Genomic DNA, 20608 nt, shown 5'->3' on the forward strand with positions numbered 1-20608 from the left:
GCTCATGTAAGAGTGTGGCAGTGTGAACTGCATGCAAATCAAGCTTGATTTTCAATTGATTATGATGGTATTTTAGGGAAGCAGGTTTGTTGTGCTTCTCCAAATCAGCTTTAATTGTGCAACCTGAATTTCCCGCTATGTGACTGAACCCTGCCCCAAAATAACAACAGTCTGGAAGCTTTCACACTCAGTTGGAGGGAGGGAGGTCACAAACAGAATTATTATTATTATTATTATTATTATTATTATTATTATTATTACTATTATTTATACCCCACCCATCTGGCTGGGTTTCCCCAGCCACTCTGAAGCACTTAATGCATGTTGGACCATTTTTATCGATAAACAATAGGAAAGTCTAGGTTCTCCTTCCCACCCCCACCCCCTCACTTACCTATTGGCTCTTACTCACTCTAAAGAGAATCTAACTGCCTAAGAACATTTCATCACAGCCACATTCTCAAAGGGCAAGGACATTCTGTAGGGAGTGACAAATCTTTCCATTTCAGTTCCTTATCTTTCTGATCTTAGTTCTCCACATTTCCACATCAGCTTGCAAATTCATGTAATGTTTGACTGGCATGTATATCTGGCTTTCTAAACGATCTTCCATGGTGACCATCTTCCATTGTATCATATTGTGTTATATCACACTTTTGCAAGTCGCTTACAGTGCTTTCATTACAGATCTATAGGCACCAGGCACTCCTCTTCTCCAAGGTCTTTGGCTAATGAAACCATCTATGGCCTTTTAAACACTGGGGAGGGGGATTTGGGTGTTGTTGCTGTTACTATGTTATGCGTTTTTTATATTGTAAACCACCCAGGGATCCTGAGATGAAGGGTGGCTTGGAAATTTAATCAATAATAATAAATGAATAAATAATGTATAAAACTGCATTATAGGAGGGAAACTGCTTTGCAAAAATGTGGGAAATTGCATACAAAAATGTGTATATTTAGATAATTTCACACTAAAGTGCTGGTGAATTTTTGTGGGGACTTAAAAACAAACAAATTAGTAACTGATGTGAAAATGGGGAGAACTAAGCTTTGAAATAGTGAGAAGCTTGTGAGAAAGACATGGGCAGATGCATGATGACTCCAGATCCCATCATGCCTGACTATAGGCCATGCCAGCTGGGATGATGGGTTCAAGAACGTTTGGAGGGGACATATTTTGTATGCCAAGGGTCTTGGTTACATTCACCAGCATCTCTACATAAAAGGTATCAGGTTGCATACCTCTGCCTGAGATCCCGTTGGGCTGCTTCCACTCAGAGCAGACAACAGTGGAGAGGGTATAGCAGAACTCTGGAGTTCTGGCTCAATTTTCAATACTATAATCAACTGGGGTAAAAAGTGTGGTAACATTTGCACCATCACCAGAAGGTCTAAAATGAAACACTTAGGATTCAGGGAAGGTCTCTTTGCGGTGGCAGAGTATATTCACAACCAGGTGGTTTAGCTGGTGCTCCTATAGCAGATAATACAGTGGTGCCTCGCAAGACGAAAAGAATCCGTTCCGCGAGTCTCTTCGTCTTGCGGTTTTTTCGTCTTGCGAAGCAAGCCCATTAGCGGATTAGCGCTATTAGCGGCTTAGCGGGCTTAGCGGGCTTAGCGGATTAGCTGATAAGCGGTTTAGCGGTTTAGCGGATCATCTGTTAAGCGGCTTAGCGGCTTAGGATCAGCTGATAAGCGGTTAGCGGCTTGGGGAAAGGGGGGGGAGGGAAAAAAACCGCAGGAACTCGCAAGACATTTTCGTCTTGTGAAGCAAGCCCATAGGAAATTCGTTTTGCGAAGCACCTCCAAAATGGAAAACCCTTTCGTCTAGCGGGTCTTCCGTCTTGCGAGGCATTCGTCTTGCGGGGCACCACTGTATAAGTGGAGTAAATGCTGTGGGGGCTGGAAAAGGTGAGGAAAGTAAATGGTCCTTAGCCCTGTTCTCAGTTACAAAAAAATGGGGGGGGGGGAGTTGTTGCCTTAAGAAGGGATTTCTTCTTGTTAAAGCCAGCCAAGGCCACAAAGGTAGACTGTAATGGCAAGAGGAGGTGGTAAAAAGACTACAATAAAATTGGCTCAAATGGAGAGGATCTAGCAATGGCACACAATACAAGAGCTGAGTTTTCTTGGTGATTTTTCAGGGCACACAGCTTGAGTACCCCAGTGGCTTAGTAAGTATCTGTTTCACAAAACAGTTTGAAACTTGTTTTACTGTCACGACTTTCTGTAAAGAATTATAGGAATGGAAACATTGGTGAGGCTGCTGGTAACTCTTTTATGGTATCTCAGACCCTTTTACAGAATGGCAGTTCCTAGAGGGATGCGCATGTAGACAGGAGCACACTGAATTTATGTTCTCGAAATTTTATTTGGAACCATGAGGGCTAGAAACCTTGAAACTTTGAAAGCAGAGGTTCTCAGTGTTGTAGCACAAAAGTGCCTCAGGGGCTTACACATCTGCTGTATGTTGCCCCCCCCCCCCCCGTTGTACTAGAGTCTACTATTTTGCCCATAGCTGGGAATACAAAACCCCAAGATTTTTGGGTTCTAAGATAAAGGGGGGAACAGTGGAGTGGGTAGAAGGCAGCTTCTTGTGAATGACACTCACCCCTAAAAACATTCTGCTTTTCCCTGCTGGGATCTGAAATGAAGACCAGTGGGTGATTCCTGCAGGCTTCTCTGGTCCCGTGAGTGAGACTACCCCGAGAGGGGACACATGGTGGTCAATGCCCTGTTTTACAGAGGGTAGTCCCCACAATGTAAAGGCATCCTCTGTTTGAAGGGCTGCCTGGTCAAACTTCAGTTTAAAGACAAAGAAGGGAAATCATGAGGGCCATTGAAGGGGCTGCAGACTAAGCAGGCATGCAGCTCACTTGGTCCTTCTTCTGTTTCAGTTATAGTCCTTGTTTCTGCGTTTGCATCTATAAATATGCATTAGCACATGCAATTTTGTGCAGATGAATCTCCTCTTCTGCTCTCTTTCTTTGCCATATTTTTGGAAGTGCTGAATGAATTGGTCGTCTTTGGATACTAGTTAATTCTTTCCACCTCCCCATACACACATTCTGATAGGTATGCTGACCAACAACTTGGACTTTAGAATCACAGTGCCTGACAGCATCACCGCACAGCGAGGCTTCTGCATCCACGTTCCCTGCAGTTTTACTACTCCCGATTGGTACAAGCGCAGCTCTGAGCCACTGTATGGCTATTGGTTTAGGATTACAGATCGGCAGACCAATTTGGAAGGGACCAACATCTGGGTCCCGGGGGAATTTAAGGCCAGCAGTGATGAAAGGCAGAGATGACTTAAACTTCATTCCACTCATATGAAGTTATCAGGGGATCCAGAAAAAGGCGACTGCTCGTTCACCATCATCAACGCTGGACTCGATGACTGGGGCCAGTACTACTTTAGAATTGATAAAGGAGAGAGCTACAGATACTCCTATAATCCTTCCAGTTCTCAAACTCACACTAATCCTCAGGTTGTGCTGACAGGTAGGTGGCTTTCCTCTTAGGGGCATGCATAGGATTCAGACAAATCCCAAAGCCTGAGTTTAAAGCATCCTGTTTCAAAATGATTTGGAGTTTGTCTGAAGCAAAGCAGGAAGGATCTTTCCAAAGAGCCTCAAGCCAAAGCAAGAGTCTCTGAAGCATTTCATGGTACAGTAATTCAGATATTTGAAAGCTGTGCAGTCAGTGTGTCTGCAAACATGGAAACACTTCTCCCCAAGCTTACCATATAAGGAAAATGCAAGGGGGGAAATGGAGAGCTCTTCTGTGACTGACATGTCTACTCGGAGGTAAAGAGGGCTTTCCAATCACAGTATTTGCAAGGAGTGAGATGTATCACATTGTCCTTGTCTGTTCTCTGCTCTTTTGCTTGGTTCTTGCTTGGAACATGCTGGACATTCAAGTCCTTCTGCCTCTGGGCTCCATGCCCTCCCATCCACTCTGGTGAAATCAACTTTGCCCTTTGATTCCTACTGAGCAGAACACAACCTGGAGCTGTTCCCCATCAAAATTGTCATATTTCTGTAGCCTCATCACCCACAGTGTGAGAAGGACATTGCCCTCGTGTCCTGCTGGTGGGAGTTTTCAGAAGCATCAGGTTGGCCACCCTAGGAAATAAGGTGATGGACTTGGTAGGCCATTTAGTCTTGAGTTCCACTGAAATTAATGCGGCTTAAGGAAATCACAGCTCATATTCACATTGATTTCAATCAAACCAGAGTATGACTAACTTGTCATGGATCCAGCTCAATATTTGTTGTCCCCCCCCTTTTTAAAAAAGAAAAGTTGTTGGTTTCACTTTGTGCTGATGTTTTCATCACAGTTTTAACATTTGATCTGTCTCTTTTCATTACATATGGTTTTATAATTTTATTGGCAGCTGACTTGTGAGTTCATTGAACAAAAAGACCAAGTAGAGATTGAGTTGAGTTAAAATAATAATAAAAAATATCATTGCCCTGAGATTTTGCTACATTAAGGCGCATTGATGTGCACATAATGGGCTCTCAAATGTGTGGCCAGGAGGCTCTTGAGAACAAAAGGATGACAACCTTGGTGGGAGTTAAGAGTGGCAAAGTGACGATGACTGGGAAATCCCGTCCTTAAGCCAGGGCTCATGTGTCTTACTTAATGCCCAGTGAATCCAGTGGCGTAGCGTGGGGGGTGCCAGGGGTGCCAGCCGCACCGGGCGCAACACCTGGGGGGCGCGAGTCCAGAGGGAAGGGACAAGCAATCGAGGCTTGGTTGGGGTGGGGGGTCGTCGTCTCCGCCACTGCTTCTGTTTTCCGCTGCGCTGAGGCGAGCTGGGCGCGGCCAGGCATGCAAGCGCAGCGCCTGGCCAAGCGCTGCAGCCTGGGGAGCCGGCGCCTTAGCGCCTCGCCGTCGGCCGCGCTGCCGTTGCCCAAGCTCGACAACTCGTGGAGGGCGCCTCTCTCTCTCTCTCTCTGCCTGGAGGGGAGGGGCTTTCCCTGCTCTTTGTTCCGTTTGAGCAAACACAGCAACGAAACAGAGCAGGGTGGACAGTAAGACCCTGAGGCAGAATGCAGGAAAGCAGCCACTTCCTCTTTTCAGGTTTCCCTTCTCCGGTACCTACCCACCCACGTTTATTGCGAGGGAAATCTAGCTGACTGCAGGGAAGGGGTTGGGTGCATGTAATGTGTGACAAAGGCATCAGGTGTACGTCTTGGGTGGAAAGGGTATAAGGGTGGGGAGGTAGAGTGCATTTAAAAAAACCAAAACATTGTGGATTTAAACAAGGAAAATGTAGCATAATCTACTGTTTGTAAGGGCCCTTTGGGATTGGTTTTACCCATCTCAGACAGTTAGCTCATAGTGTAAATAAAGATGGCTGTTGTTTACATTTTTTTAATAAAAGCATCAACAACGATCCTTTTGCACGGTCTGTTGTGCTGTGTTGCAGAACTTTTTGCAGTTGCAGGATTAGGGATGGTGTTCTGTGCTACAGTGGCGTAGCGTGGGGGGTGCAGGCTGGGCCGGCCACACCGGGCGCAACATCTGGGGGGCCGCGCTCCACGGGTTAGGGGGCGCAAATTACTTGCCTTGCCCCGGGTGCTGACAACCCACGCTACGCCACTGAGTGAATCTTCTTCTAATTCCTCCCTGGGGATTCTCACTCATTTAGATCTGAAGAAGCCCAAGATCATAAAGCCACATGAAGTGATTTGGGAGAAGCCAGCCACTTTCAGATGTATAGCAGCAGAAATGTGTCCAGGGACTAAGCCCCAAATCACCTGGCCTACAGAGCCGGATATACACCCTGTTTATGCAACATCTTCATGGAATACTCAACAGAGCAATTGGAGCTCGACCTATGGAGTTGACATCACCTTCAAGCCCAGCTTAGCTGATGATGGCATAGTCCTTACCTGCAGCATCAAATACCATTTCTTGAAGAAAGCAGTCCACGTAGCCACCCGCCTTTCCTTTGGCTGTGAGTAGCTCTTTGTTTTCTTTCCTCTCCCTGCATCCCAATCCACAAACGCTCAGCAGCTCCCTGAAGATCAGATTCCCCCCCCCCACCCTGTTTTGCCCTTTGGTTTCCCACTTACCCTTTTTGGTGCTCTCAGCACCCACATTTTGACAAGGGGGACCTGTATCACAATGTTGCAGTGCACCTCATCCTCTAAGACATCCCTTGGGCCACATACAAACCTCTGCCTAATTTGATGCAGAAGCTAATAATAATAATAATAATAATAATCATCATCATCATCATCATCTTGCAATTTTCAGTCCAAGTGATTCTTCAAGAAGGCAGGTGTTTGTTTGTTTGTTGTTGTTGTTTTTGCCAGTTTTGAACAGGATTCATAATGGCGTTTTCTAGGAGAATTCAGATCAACAAGAGCACAAGGTTACCCTTCCCTTCCTATCTCAGTACATGAAGGAATGTATGTACTCATTTGCTCTTGCCAGCAATTTTACACATGCTTAAAGAAACAGGGAATAGACCACAGGCTACATTGTCTGTCCTAAATTGAGATGAAACCAATTTCCTTCTCTCTCTCTTTCTCTGGGTGCCTTCAGCCTGTCTCTAGCGTATTTTGTGCAAGGGATTCAAGCACATACCAGAAATCTAGGTTTGCACAATTAAAGTGGATTGAAGTGCTCTGCCCCCTAGTGGAACAAACACACTTAAAAATGCTATACATTTTTTTAAAAACTATGATACCACTTTAAGCAGTCATGGTTCCCTCTAGAGAATTGTGGAAGCTGTACTTTGTTAAGGTTGCTGAGTATTGTTAGGTGACACCTATTCCCCTCCCAGAGCTACAGTTACCACAGCAGTTTAGCAGTCAATCCCTCTTCCCAAGATACTCTGGAAATAGGCAATAGAACAAAAAATAATAATACCCCCATCTCTCTTCCTCCCCTCTCCTTTCCCCCACCTGCAAGATTTCTATGACAAAAGTGTCTCTCATCAAATGCAAAGAAGCTTTGAAAAAGATTCTATTGAAAGTGGAATTGAAAGTGGAGACAACAGATGTACCTTTCCCGGTTTCTCTGTTTGCTTTGTAACACAAATAAACCTTAATCAAAAGAACTTTTTTTTAAAAAAAAGTGTGATGTGCACATCCACATCACAGATTTAAAGCGTTCTCAATACCACTTTAACAGTCATGGTGTTGCCCAAAGAAACCTGGGAACTGTAGTTTGTTTAGGTTGCTGGGAATGGTAGCTCTGCAAGGGGCCTTCTAACAACACACAGAACCCTTAGCAAACTGCAGTTCCAAGATTCTTCAAAGGGGACCATGACCGTTAAAGTGGCGTAACAGTGTGTGGCTGTGACATAGCTGTCAACCGTCCCTTATTTGGCAGGAAACTCCCTTATCCCAGTGCCGTTTCCCGCTACTGTCCCGGATTGATGATGTCCCTTAAATTTCCCAGGTTTCAAAGGAAGCAGCTCCTCCCTCTCCCTCCCTCCCTGCCAGCCAGGGAGGAAGGAGGCTCCAACTGTGTTGCTTGGCTGCGTTGCTCACCCAATAAGGAGTCTAAGAACGACTGGAGGGTGGAGCTTGCATGCCTTGTGCCAATCAAATTGGCTGTGTTGCCTGGGGACTCACCTTTGCTCAGCACTTCCCAGAGGAGAGGTGATGCTGGTTTTCCTTGCTGCATCCCCTTTGCCGGGTTGCTGCGCTGTGGGAACCACCACTTGAGGCTTCGTTTGGCTGCTGGTTGACTAAAATCCCTTATTTTGGCTGCTGATCCCTTATTTTTGAGGCTGCTGGTCCCTTATTTTCGAGGCTGCTGGTCCCTTATTTTCAAATCTGTAAGTTGACACCTATGGACTGTGACCTCTGTATAAAACAAACTTTATTTGCTTCCGCTGCCCCAAAGCCTCTCACTCTCTGTTGTAGTTCTGAATTTGGATCATTCACCCCGGCTTTTTGTTGCTTTCCAGATAGGCCTACAGCCAGCACCATCCTGCCTAATGCTACATGTGAGAATGAGGACCGAGGCCACCGTTGCACCTGTTCTTTCCACTGCTGGCCTCCACCAATGCTTACGTGGGAAGTGGACGGGGTAACTGTCACTGGGAACGGAGGAAAGGAAGCACAAGTGACATGGAGGTCTTACACTGGGCTGAGGGCAATGCGGCGAGCAGCACCCTGCTGTGGAAAGGAGCCTCCATTGACCACCATGACCCCTTCATCACCTGCACGGCAACCAACCCCTTTGGGAAGCAGACAGTGGTGATCCTACCTGGGTCCAATGGAACAAGTGAGCATCTCCTGCCCCAGAGTTCACCTTTAAGTCCTGTGCATGCTAACATTTACAAATCTCCAAGGCAGGCAGACTTGGGTGGGCAGGCAGACTTGGGTGGGCACACTTTTCCTGGTAATAGGCACCACTGAACATAGCAAGACTTCCTTCCAAGGAAACATGCATCCGATTGTGCTGTTTGGCTTCATCCAAGGCAAGGATGGGGGACTTTTCTCAGCCCAAGGGCCACATTGCCTCAATGCACCGGACACTGAGGTCCAGTGCTGAGGGCCTTCTGGCGGTTCCCTCGCTGTGAGAAGCCAAGTTACAGGGAACCAGGCAGAGGGCCTTCTCGGTAGTGGCACCTGCTCTGTGGAACGTCCTACCACCAGATGTCAAAGAGAAAAACAACTACCAGACTTTTAGAAGACATCTGAAGGCAGCCCTGTTTAGGGAAGCTTTTAATGTATAATAGACTATTCTATTTTAATATTCTGTTGAAAGCCACCCAGAGTGGCTGGGGAAACCCAGCCAAATGGACGGGGTATAAATAATTTATTTTTATTTTTATTTTTATTATTTTTATTATTATATCTGCCCTTCCATCGTGTCACTTCTCCCTCACCTTTTCTCCAAACTTGGAAACCTCTCCTTGTGGGAGAGTTGCCCCTTCACCATTTCCGTTGCCCTTTTCTGAACTTTCTCCAACTGAGAAAAACTACTCCCAGGTAAAACCTTTCCAGCACTGGAAATGCATGTATATTCGAAAAATGAATAGTCAACAGCACATTTCACTGAAAATGAAATGCTTGCTTATTATGCAGTTTTGAAGCCAATCTTAATTACCTTTGGAGTTCATTTAATGATGATAACGAACTAAATATGATAAATACCTATCAGGCTTTCCAAGATATACACACCCACATACACAGAACAGCTATCCCACAGGCTGCAAGCAGGGCTCCCCTGGATTTAATGATGCCTTTAATTAATCAAGCAACTAATCATAATTAATTGATAATCAGATTTAACGCAGGCAGTTCAGAACACAAGCACACAATATGCACAGCTTGCAGGCTTAACATATAGAATAAGAGAACAAGAAGAACACACGTTTAGAGAAAATTGGAAAATGTTTATTGAATATATAGGGGGGAATTGTGTGCACTTGAAAAGGTTGGCAGCATTAAGATAAATTCAACAGTGTAAATAAGTTTTGATGGATGTGGTAATGGAATACTGAATGGTTTAGTTCAGTGTTTCCCAACCGGTGTTCCGCGGCACACTAGTGTGCCGCGAGACGTTGCCTGGTGTGCCGTGGGAGGGAGGCGGGCGAGTCGGGCGGCGAGAGGCGGGGCGGCGGCGGCATCTCCTGCTGGATGCAAATCCAAACATGGTGGGCGCCTCCCTCGCTCCTTTGTAGGCGGACCATCGAGAGAGAAAGAAAAGGAGGCGAAAGAGCGAGAGAAGGCGCCTGTGCGGAAAGAGGAGCGAGCAGTGCGCCTGCGCGCCGCGGCGCCCGAGTGCAGTGAAATTCCGTGAAGAGGGGAGGGGGGGCTGGAAAAGAGAGAAAGGAAAGATTTTTCATTTTTTTCAAAAAAAAAAAAGGAAGAGGGAAAGAAGAGAAAAAGCGGCAGAAGCTGAGGGGAAGGTTTCCGTGAGGGAGAGAGAGAGAGAAACGCGGGGCTGGCGGGACCCCTCCTCTTCCGTCACGCGTCGCCCGCCACCGCCTCAGAATCTCCTCAGGAGCGGCGGCGGCTGCTCCCCCTCGCCCCCTTCCTCCCCCCAGCCCCCTCCCAACCCCCGGACGAGGGACGCGAGGCGGCGCCGCTGAGAGGACGGGAAGGCCCCCGGCGGCGGGGTCGGCTCGAGCAAGGAGGGGCGAGCGCTAGCTGGCTGGCTCTAGCCCGGCAAGTGGAGGAGGAGGAGGAGGAGCACGCCGTCGCTTCCACAGCGGCCGCCCCACACTCCCCTCCCTGGGCACCGGCGGGGAGAATGACGGAGCTCCAGTCCGTGCTGCTACTGCGGAGACAGCTGGCAGGTCGGTCCGTCCGTCGGTCGGGGCAAAACACACCACAGCGCAGGCAGAGGCAGGCAGGCCCGTCTCTCCCTGCCCCCCCTCAGACCTGGCCGGCCTGGGGTTTGCACCCCAAACATTCATGTCCACCCCAGCTACACAAGCCACAACTTGCTCTCAGTTTGATCTGTCAAATAACTCACCTATCATTCACATAAAGAACCTAGTCTATCCTCAAACGTCAGAATGTACCTCCTCTCTAGCTTCCCCCACTTCATCTAGGCACTTTCAGCCCTTACTTAACCCACCCCAGCCTGCTTACTCTTCCTTCATTTGCTATAAAAACTAAATACAGAGAGAGACTGAGAGCTGTTGACGAAGAGCTACGTGTGTGTCTTTCTTCGATTCCAGCCAGAATATCAGCTTTGTGTTCAGCCAAACAGGCCCAGGTTGCGCACTGAATAAAGTATTTTATAATTTTTCATATTTCTGTTTACTTACTATTTCATAATAAAGTAATTATAAAATACTTTCTTTGTGTTTATTTGATTCCTATTAAAGAGAGTTACTTTATATATAGTCAATATAGGCACAGAGTTAATTTTTTAAACATTTTCTAATGGTGGTGTGCCTCGAGATTTTTTTCATGAAACAAGTGTGCCTTTGCCCAAAAAAGGTTGGGAAACACTGGTTTAGTTTATGTAAAATATGCAGGGATTTATGATTTGCAAAATGAAGCATGGAGAGAGAAGAAGGGAAGTCATTGATATTTTAAGGATCTTTAATTAATGCATTCCTTCATGGGTAACCTCCTGGGGCATGATGGCCAGAGGCAAATGTGGGTGTGATTCTTCCCTTTGTAGAATGGGCTACATTCCAGCCACACAGAAGTCAGAGATGTCTAGGCAGACATGCACAGGCACACATCTAGGCAAGCAAGAGGCATTCTCACTATTCAAGCGGCGGTTGTTGGTGCCCATTGGGAGTGGTAGGGTGGAAGGCAAGGAGACCGGCAGCAGGTGGCGCCAGAGCCTATGAGATGCAGAGATAAACTCAGCCTAGTTTTGCTGCCATCCTCCTCCTGGCTGGGATTAAGGAGAAGGAAGATGACAGTCGGGTTGCAGGTAGGAAGGCAGGACGGCTGGGGGGAACTGAAGGCAGAGTGTGGCTGATGAGGCAGTGCCACACTTGCCACAATGGACCGGCCTCCACAGAAGTCAAGGAAACATTCTAGCCAGGCATAAGAACCCAAGGGAGGTTTCAAAGCAGCATTGGTGAGGATCACACTTGGGAGGGCCCCAATGGTGACATAGAGAGATTGGGGTGGAGGGATACATTCGGACCTGCATCTGCGCTTCCCCTCCTCAGTCTAAATTGCTTTAGCCACTGTATTTTTATGCTAAATTTAGGGGTTGGGGCCTTTTGTTGGTTGACTGGGCTTCCTGTTTTGTGATGGATTTGATTCTGGTTTTACAGAGCATTCCTGGAGGCCAGCATAACTTACCCCTATTCCAAACTCCATTGAGAGAATCTCTAAGAAAGGCTTGCTGAGCCAGTATGTGAGCAAAAGCCCATGTTTTGAGGATTGGGCCCTAGGTCCATGTGATCAAGGTTTGGAATAGGTAGAGGTCTCTCCTTTTTGTCCCCCATGCAACTCTTTCAGAATGCCCATTTGGGGAGGACATATGACAGCGTAAGTTACACCAGGTGAGCCCCCACACTGAGTCAGGGTGAGGGGCTCACATCAGTGGAGCCCCAACTCAGCAAGGAAAGACAAAGAACTGTTAAATCTGTGGCCTCATGGCAGATTTTGGGTTTGCATTGTGCTGTTATTATTGTGTGAGGTTTTTTGTTTTTTTGTATTTTCCTGGTGTATGTCAACTGCCCAGAGAACTTGATTGGATGGGTAGCATATAAAGATATTAAATCATCTTTTACAGATGGCCCTCTATGACCACCTTATGTGAAGATGAAGATTCCTTGGGTCATTTCTGGGATCACTCTTGGGTCTTTGACTCTGCTGACTGTTGTTGTGGCTCTGGTTTACCTTGGCATAGGTGAGTATTGTGGAGAGCAGGCTCTATCCTCTCCTCCCTCAGTTGTGGCTGAGTGAGACAGGCATGTCATCTCCCAGCTTGCCTATCCATGGCATAAAGATCCTTGGTGGATATTTACCCCTGAGGTGACCCATCTCCCTCTACACCAGGAGGTGTCTATCACCTTCCCTAATCTCCATAAAGGTATCACTCTGTTAACCTGTAAAATGTGACTTTGGCTTTCATAGGTCAGAAGGAGCCAAGTGTTGCTCAGTCCCGGGGCTGTCTTAAGCACATGCGGCACCGAGGTGCAAAGATCTGCCCGGCGCTGCCACCCCCACCCCAGGTTGCCCAGTACCAGGTGTGCAGGAGGGCAGAGCCAGCCAGCCACCTAGCGTCTCACTGGCTCGGTCGCCCCAAACTCGTGGTGCAGAGCAGCCCGCAGCAGAAGAGCCCACCTCGGCGCTCCGACCGATGGGTGGTCTCTTCCCTGGACTCAACTCTCGGGCCCCAGACTCTCAGCCTGGAGCCCCTGAGAGCCCGACGCCCAGGTGCCCTGCACCCCTAGCGCCTATGGGTAAGAAGGCCCTGCTCAGTCCAACCTGGGAGAAGGAGTTCTGAAAAACTGAGCTGCCCTATGCAGCCTTTGTTCATAGCATGGGGAATGTAGGTATAGTGGAACCTTGGTTCTCAAACAGATTAGTTGACGAACAAATTGGCTTCTGAATGCCAAAAACCCAGAAGTAAGTGTTCCAGTTTTTTAGAAGCCAAACGTCCAACACGGTTTCCACTTGAGTGCAGGAAGCTCTTACAGGCAATCGGAAGCCGCACCTTGGTTTTCGAATGGTTTCGGGAGTCGAACGGACTTCCGGAATGAATTAAGTTCAAGAACCAAGATTCCACTGTCTATAAATAGAGATTTCCTAGATGCCAAGTTCCAAGTTTGGGGCAAATACTCTTTGCTGAGAGAACCCCAGGGGAATTTTAAATATGCAGCCAAGTAAAGCATGGAAATATAGGATGTTAAACTTTTAAAATATACCCTTCTATGTTCCTTCCAAAATTGCCCTCTACCCTAGCATAGAAAAAGACTACACATTTGGTATGTTTAAAATGGTTTACTTACAAACTCTCCAAAATTCAGATTCATACGCTTCTCCATACAGCATTCAAAACAGTCTCACAAGCAATAAAACTTGGCTTGCTTAGTGGTGAAAGCCCCAACATTATTGGTATAGGAATACAAGAGTTGGAAGTGACCCAGAGGATCATGTAGCCCAGCTCTTTGCAATGCAGGACGAAGCAGCTGTCCCTTACGGGGATCAAACTTGTAATCTTGGTGTTATCAGCACCACACTCCTCTGTCCTGCTTTATACTGTGAGGAAACACTTATTTCTGGGAATGGTTCCTTATTTAGGACTGAAATTTAGTATTACAATGGTACCTCGGGGTAAGTACTTAATTCGTTCCAGAGGTCCGTACTTAACCTGAAACTGTTCTTAACCTGAAGCACCACTTTAGCTAATGGGGCCTCCTGCTGCTGTTGCACCGCCGGAGCATGATTTCTGTTCTCATCCTGAGGTAAAGTTCTTAACCTGAAGCACTATTTCTGGGTTAGCGGAGTCTGTAACCTGAAGCGTATGTAACCTGAAGCGTATGTAACCCGAGGTACCACTGTACTAAATAAGCAACAGGGTGACATTCTTAGAGGGACACCTGTGTCGCTATTGAAACTGCTCTTAGTATCCCAAAGTTCATAGGATGGAGCAGGAAACGGAAATAAAATAGGTAGCCAGACTAAGGGTGGGCCTGAGCATAAGGAATGGCTTTAATGCCTATGATTTTTTGACAGAATTACAAGCCTGGTAGATGAAGGGAACGCAAACTGGGAGGGGTGGCTAACACCCCAGAGGACAGGATCACACTTCAAAATGACCTTGACAGATTAGAGAACTGGGCCAAAACAAACAAGATGAATTTTAACAGGGAGAAATGTAAAGTATTGCACTTGGGCAAAAAAAATGAGAGGCAGAAATACAAGATGGGTGACACCTGGCTTGAGAGCAGTACATGTGAAAAGGATCTAGGAGTCTTGGTTGACCACAAACTTGACATGAGCCAACAGTGTGACGCGGCAGCTAAAAAGGCCAATGCAATTCTGGGCTGCATCAATAGGAGTATAGCATCTAGATCAAGGGAAGTAATAGTGCCACTGTATTCTGCTCTGGTCAGACCTCACCTGGAGTACTGTGTCCAGTTCTGGGCACCACAGTTCAAGAAGGACACTGACAAACTGGAATGTGTCCAGAGGAGGGCAACCAAAATGGTCAAAGGCCTGGAAACGATGCCTTAAGAGGAACGGCTAAGGGAGCTGGGCATGTTTAGCCTGGAGAAGAGGAAGTTAAGGGGTGATATGATAGCCATGTTCAAATATATAAAAGGATGTCACATAGAGGAGGGAGAAAGGTTGTTTTCTGCTGCTCCAGAGAAGCGGACACGGAGCAATGGATCCAAACTACAAGAAAGAAGATTCCACCTAAACATTAGGAAGAACTTCCTGACAGTAAGAGCTGTTTGACAGTGGAATTTGCTGCCAAGGAGTGTGGTGGAGTCTCCTACTTTGGAGGTCTTTAAGCAGAGGCTTGACAACCATATGTCAGGAGTGCTCTGATGGTGTTTCCTGCTTGGCAGGGGGTTGGACTCGATGGCCCTTGTGGTCTCTTCCAACTCTATGATTCTATGATTCAATGATTTTCTTCCCTCCAGTGTCCAATCGTCAGGTTTACAGGCATCGTAGAGATGTGGCTGAAGTTTCTACGATGGATGCTGCCATTTCCCCTTCAATGCAGGTCCGGCATTGAGTGGATCATATGAAATTACCGTATTTTTTGCACCATAACACTCACTTTTTTCCTCCTACAAAGTAAGGGGAAATGTCTGTGCGTGTTATGGAGCGAATGCCTGCGGGTGGCGGGGGGGATCTGCTGCAGTCGTGAGCAGAGGATCCATGGTTCCCCTTCCTTCCCTCTTCCGTGGTTACAAAGCATGGATCCACATGGATCCTCAGGATTTTTGCATTGGGCTACTCCAAACTCACTGTCAGATCACATGTCTGTGGCCACAGCATGAACCACAAAAATCATATATCCACTATTTCGTTTAGAATATTTTTTTCTTGTTTTCCTCCTCTAAAAACTACGTGCGTGTTATGGTCTGGTGCGTATTATAAAGCGAAAAATACGGTAATTTGCCATGACATGCTAGCTATTGTTTCAGATTTGCATTCACAGCCCAAATATGCACAGTAGAGTAACTTCCCTGTGCTAGTAAGCAAATAATAAATCCATTTTGGCTTGTAGAACATTTTCCACCCTGATTCAATTGCTTTATTTTCTACAAGTCTTTCTTCCATTTTGTAGGCCACTGACGGGGAAATATACATACTTTAGTGTATTTTAAACATATTAATAGCAGGTAACAGCCAAGCATATATCAAGCCATCAAAGATATTAACAAGCCAATTTCCAACCCTGCATGATGCTTTTCCAAGTTAATGAATTTCCAGAGGGGCAGCCAGTGTTAGTCATTTGCAGCAAAAAAAGAAGAAGAAAAGAACAAAGAGTCTTGTGGCACCTTGGAGACAAAGGGCTAATGACAGCAATTCTAACCATGTCTACTCAGTAAGTCTCACAGTCAAAAGCTGCTGTGTTGACCTGTTGGATAGGCACCTTATGAACAGAGGGGATTAGGTACCTTCAGGGATTTTGGGGGGAAATAGACCATTGCAACTTCTGATACCATATTCCCTGATCTGCACCTTATCAGGGAACAGGGAGGCCTAAGAGATCGGGGGGGGGGCAGTTTCCACATCTGCAGACCTGATGCTGATGCCAGCCAGGACAGAAGAGCCCATCGTTGTGCCTGTTGCATGATTAAAAATGAACCAAAAACAAACCCCTGTGTTGCAATAACACAACAAAAGGACAGTGTCTCCGGAATGATGCTACTGTTTCGTAATAGTCTTCATCAGCAGATATTTTTCAACAGAATATATAAGTAAGATTCATGCTAAGGATCAGTGCCTTTCTGGAGTAAATATTTGGTGTACATAAGAGATAATTGTAAATCTTTAAAGACACTGGCAGGGTTTGATTAACTTCAACAGCATATGGTTAATTAGATAAACGAATAAAGTACGAGATGTAATGAAACTATAAGATACTTACCGAAGGGGGGGGGGGAGTCTGAAGCTCGGCAGAGCTAAAGGTGATATATGAGATTTTTTTGTATAACAAATGTACATAAATGTACTCTGATTGAAAATCAACAAAATCTAATTTTTTTTAAAAAAAGGATCAGTGCCTTTTGAGGCTTTTGAGGCGTCTTCCATTGAAACTTTTGAAAAACTATTGAGAGACCTTACTTTTGAAACTTTTGTGACGTCTTCTGTTGATACTTTTGAAAGACTATTGTGAGACTGTCCTTAGACATCTGTTTTGAACACATGGCTTGACGGTCCTCGCTACCACTCTGTTATTTTGTACGTAAGAACTTTGATTGGCTTACTCCTACAATTTGAATGATATTGTCAGGGCCGCCTCAGGTCTCAGCTCACAAAAGACCAACGCCAAGTTCTTCTTATATACAAGGATGTTTATTGTAGTTCATTATTGGTTCCACAACCGAGGCGTGCAGCCCCACGTCTCTTTGCCTTAGACCGTTGAAGTCCCCTCTGAATCGGTCCCTCCCCTGCACCAGTTTAATAAGCTTACACTGCTCCACCTCTTCCTTTCTTTCCTTTTCCGCAGGGTCTTCCTGCCCGCTGGGCTTTCGCCCCTCCTGGATTCCCCTGCCATGGAATCCCCAGACTGCTCTCCCTCCCTCCTGCGGGCTTTGGGACTTGGCTCCTCCTCCGGGCTCCCTGTTCTTCCGCGCGCCTCCACATTTGAACTTGGCGCGCACGCCCAACCTCTAACCTTCCTTTTGACAGTTACACTACTCCCTTCACTACTCCCCTCCCCTTCCGGGAGGGTGGCTTGCTCTGACCCCCCTTCCCTTTCTGCTGCCGGAGCTGCTTCTCCTGATACACTGGAACCTCCTCCCCCCTAGCTGCACTCTGGCGGGGAGGCTGGTCCAGACGCCCAGCTGCCACTTTGGGATCCCCTGCTGGCCCCCTGCTCCTGACACGTCCCCCCTGGGGCTCCCCTTGCCTTGACCAGCGGCGCCCCCTTCTGGGAATCCTCTGATTCGCTGGAAAGACTCATGGAATGCCTTGAGTCATTGTCATCCTCTTCCTCGCTGTCCTGCGATTCATCCCCATCGCTCTCCATCTCCTGCCTCCCCTGTGCCTCTGTCCCTGAACCCCTGACAGATATCATTACTCTATTATATCTTTTCTACTATTAGCCTACGTGTTGTGTTTGTATTGTTGTGCATGATTAAAAATAGCAGTTTAAATGTCAAGCAAATGTGCAAGTTAATGCAGAAAAGGGATGGTGCAGACTTTAGGGATGAACAGAGGTGAACAAGACATGAGACAGAAAACAGACTTATTCTCCTCCCTATCCCCTTACTGCTCTGTGATAGGCAGGCATTTAGCAGGCCTTGGGTTTTCCAACAGGGAAGAGCTGTAATGGTTAAAGCTTTTACTGTTGATATCTGTCTGCCATGAAGTTCTTAAAGGCATCATAAAACAGAAGCCAAACTCATATGCATGGTACCCAATTTTATATCATCTATCTGTCTATGTATCTATCTATCTATGTATCTATCTATGTATGTATCTATCTATGTATCTATCTATCTATCTATCTATCTATCTATGTATCTATCTATCATCTATCTATCATCTATCTGTCATCTATCTATCTATCATCTATCTATCATCTATCTATCTATCATCTATCATGAGGATGACAATGAGGAAGTTCTTCCAACATATTCCACTTGGGATTTCCACCTCAGGTCTCTCAATTTTCTCTTCAGGCTCCACAGCAGCAAGGCGACGAGGCCTGGATCAACAGGCCTTGGTGGCGACAGAACCCACTGAACTATTGGCACTGATTCTCTTGTTTCTTTCAGTGACGATAAGAGAACCTTTCCAGCCCTTATTCAAGACTAGCTCCCTTGCCCTGGAAATGTTGCACGTACAACTGTCCTTCTTCCTTCAAATAAAACATTTTGCTTATTCACATATAAACTCTTTATTTTGCCTTTCAAAGCATTCGAGGCATGCATTCCCACCATGTGTTGGACAGACCCAGCAACATTACAATGAAGGAGGGAAGGCCAGCAAGACCTGAAGCAAAAGACCTTAATTGATCCTTTGAGGGCTACATTTTGTCCCCCATTTCAAGTCACTGCAAATTCTACAGAAACGTATTTGCTTTGTTTTGCCCGACTTACTTTTGCCCTGCAGTCTTCAGCCCCTGGCTCCGCCCACCCTCAGAATGTGGCCCTCAGAATGTTGGCCACATAAAATCCACTCTGTGGGCTGAAAGGCATTATCCACCTTTGCTGCCAAAAGCACCACTGCTAATACATCCAAACCTGCTTTTCTTCCACATAAGGGACTTGGGCATTCAGGGTGAGCCACGTAGGTGGAATCAATCTCCACAACCACAGCGTTGTGCAGTTCTGCTGAGACCAGATGGGGTGACAGATGAGGTCCTTGTGGTCCAGACCAGTGGTTGGAAAGACTATGGTAAACCTCTCCAGAGTCATGGAGGACTTGACAAATCTGCATATACCTCTGAAAGACCACACAGATCCGCTATTGGGTCCCTTAAGCACAGATTCACACAAAGCGGCAAAACGTCCTTGCAGGTTATTAACAGGACTTTTATTTGAAGTGCGTATGTAGAACAAAGGTACAGGGCGATAAATACGAACCTGCACACCCAGTCAGGGTGTGCCCCCTTTATATAGATTTGCAGAATAGAATACCACCTGATCTCTTGTAAGTCACCTGCTTTCTTGTAAACCACCTGATTTCTGGGAAATCGAAACTTATAAGTTCCTATTACAGTGGTGCCTCGCAAGACGAAATTAATTAGTTCCGCGAGTTTTATCGCCTTGCGATTTTTTTCGTCTTGCGAAGCACGGTGTCGGGAAAGTTTTGGAAAAGTTTCAAAAATCACCAAAGTCTTTAAAAACCTCAAAAAAGGCTACCACACCGCGTTCTATGAGTTGCTCCTCGAAGTCAAGTCGCAACTGTATTAGCGGTGTTAAGAAAAAGGAAACAAACTTGCAAGATGCTTCTGTCTTGCGAAGCAAGCCCATAGGGGAAATCGTCTTGCGAAGCAGCTCAAAAAACAAAAAACCCTTTCGTCTAGCGAGTTTTTTGTCTTGCGAGGCATTTGTCTTGCGAGGTACCACTGTACCATGTAAGGTCTTGGTCTTCCCTCCCTCCTTCCTGCAACCTCCCTCATCCTGGTATTACAATAAATCCTTGTTCCTTATCTCTATCCGCCCAAGCTAGACATTCCAACGAGAGGCCCATTTGCACTGTAACATTTAAGCATGTCCTTCTGGTTGGTGTAGAAACCTCCCCTTTTAGGATAATAATAACAACAATTATATTGTAATATGCCCCTTCACCTCCACTGAAGGCAAGTCCACTATCTTCATTACTCTTAGACTCACAGACTTTTCAGCAGCTGTTAGACCTGGAAAGTTCTTGAGCTTTTTTTTTTTTTTTAGAAAACCACCGAAATTGTTGAGCTTCTTTTAGACAAACCCTAAAGTTGTTGTTGAGTTTTCTTTTACAAAAATACAAAAAAAACCCAACGCTTGATTTTTTGATTGACTTGCCTAAGATCCAGGACAAAGCACCTTTCAGGAATTCCCTCCCCCCACCCCCGACATCAGTTGCACCAGTAATGTCCAGGAAAACCCGGATATATGGCAGCCCTTGTTACTATTGGAAAGTATTTTATTCACAGTTACGTATAGCAAATTTGATCAGTATTATAAACCATTCCTCTACATAGTCCTTCTACAGGCACATTACATGGTTTGATTCCCTAAGGCTCAGAGAATACTGGAGACGTACGTCTTCGTAATATGTACTTGATTAAAAAAATACACAGGCAGGCCATGGGTGGAGACAAACAGTTTGTAGGCAGTAGCATTCTTTTATGTCTAGTACCGGTATTTCATGGGCTGATGAGATTTCCCACTTGACTCCTGAGACAAATCGAAATGATCAAGATGTACCTATTAATTCTGAAGCAGAAATTCAAATCTTTTTGCAAAATTCATTGGGGAGCAAAATTCCCCCCACTGCTAATGCAAAAGAACAGCTTTCATACA

The 20608-nt window shown here is 46.1% G+C and overlaps 1 protein-coding gene across 8 annotated transcripts; it reads left to right on the forward strand.

Moving 5' to 3' along the window:
- Positions 1-535: 535 nt before the first annotated feature.
- LOC310712412 (sialic acid-binding Ig-like lectin 12) lies at positions 536-18495 on the forward strand. Of its 8 annotated transcripts, none has more exons than XR_014528871.1 (6): positions 536-565; positions 5833-5971; positions 7940-8259; positions 12199-12315; positions 15062-15144; positions 18281-18432. XR_014528871.1 is itself a non-coding variant. In XM_083515451.1 (4 exons), exons 1-3 carry the CDS (start codon positions 3333-3335, stop codon positions 8233-8235), a joined length of 777 nt encoding a protein of 258 aa, XP_083371577.1. In that variant the 5' UTR covers positions 2944-3332; the 3' UTR covers positions 8236-8259; positions 18377-18428. The 8 variants fall into 8 exon arrangements, 3 of the variants coding, with proteins under 3 accessions (XP_083371577.1, XP_083371578.1, XP_083371576.1); XR_014528873.1 differs by lacking the exon at positions 536-565 and adding an exon at positions 2952-3504 and having other exon boundaries at positions 5663-5971; positions 18281-18488; XR_014528874.1 differs by lacking the exon at positions 536-565 and adding an exon at positions 2955-3504 and having other exon boundaries at positions 5663-5971; positions 7944-8259; positions 18281-18490.
- The last annotated feature ends 2113 nt before the right edge of the window (positions 18496-20608 follow it).

Source organism: Podarcis liolepis, assembly GCF_965112155.1.
Source record: "Podarcis liolepis genome assembly, chromosome: 7".
Taxonomy (NCBI): Eukaryota; Metazoa; Chordata; class Lepidosauria; order Squamata; family Lacertidae; genus Podarcis; species Podarcis liolepis.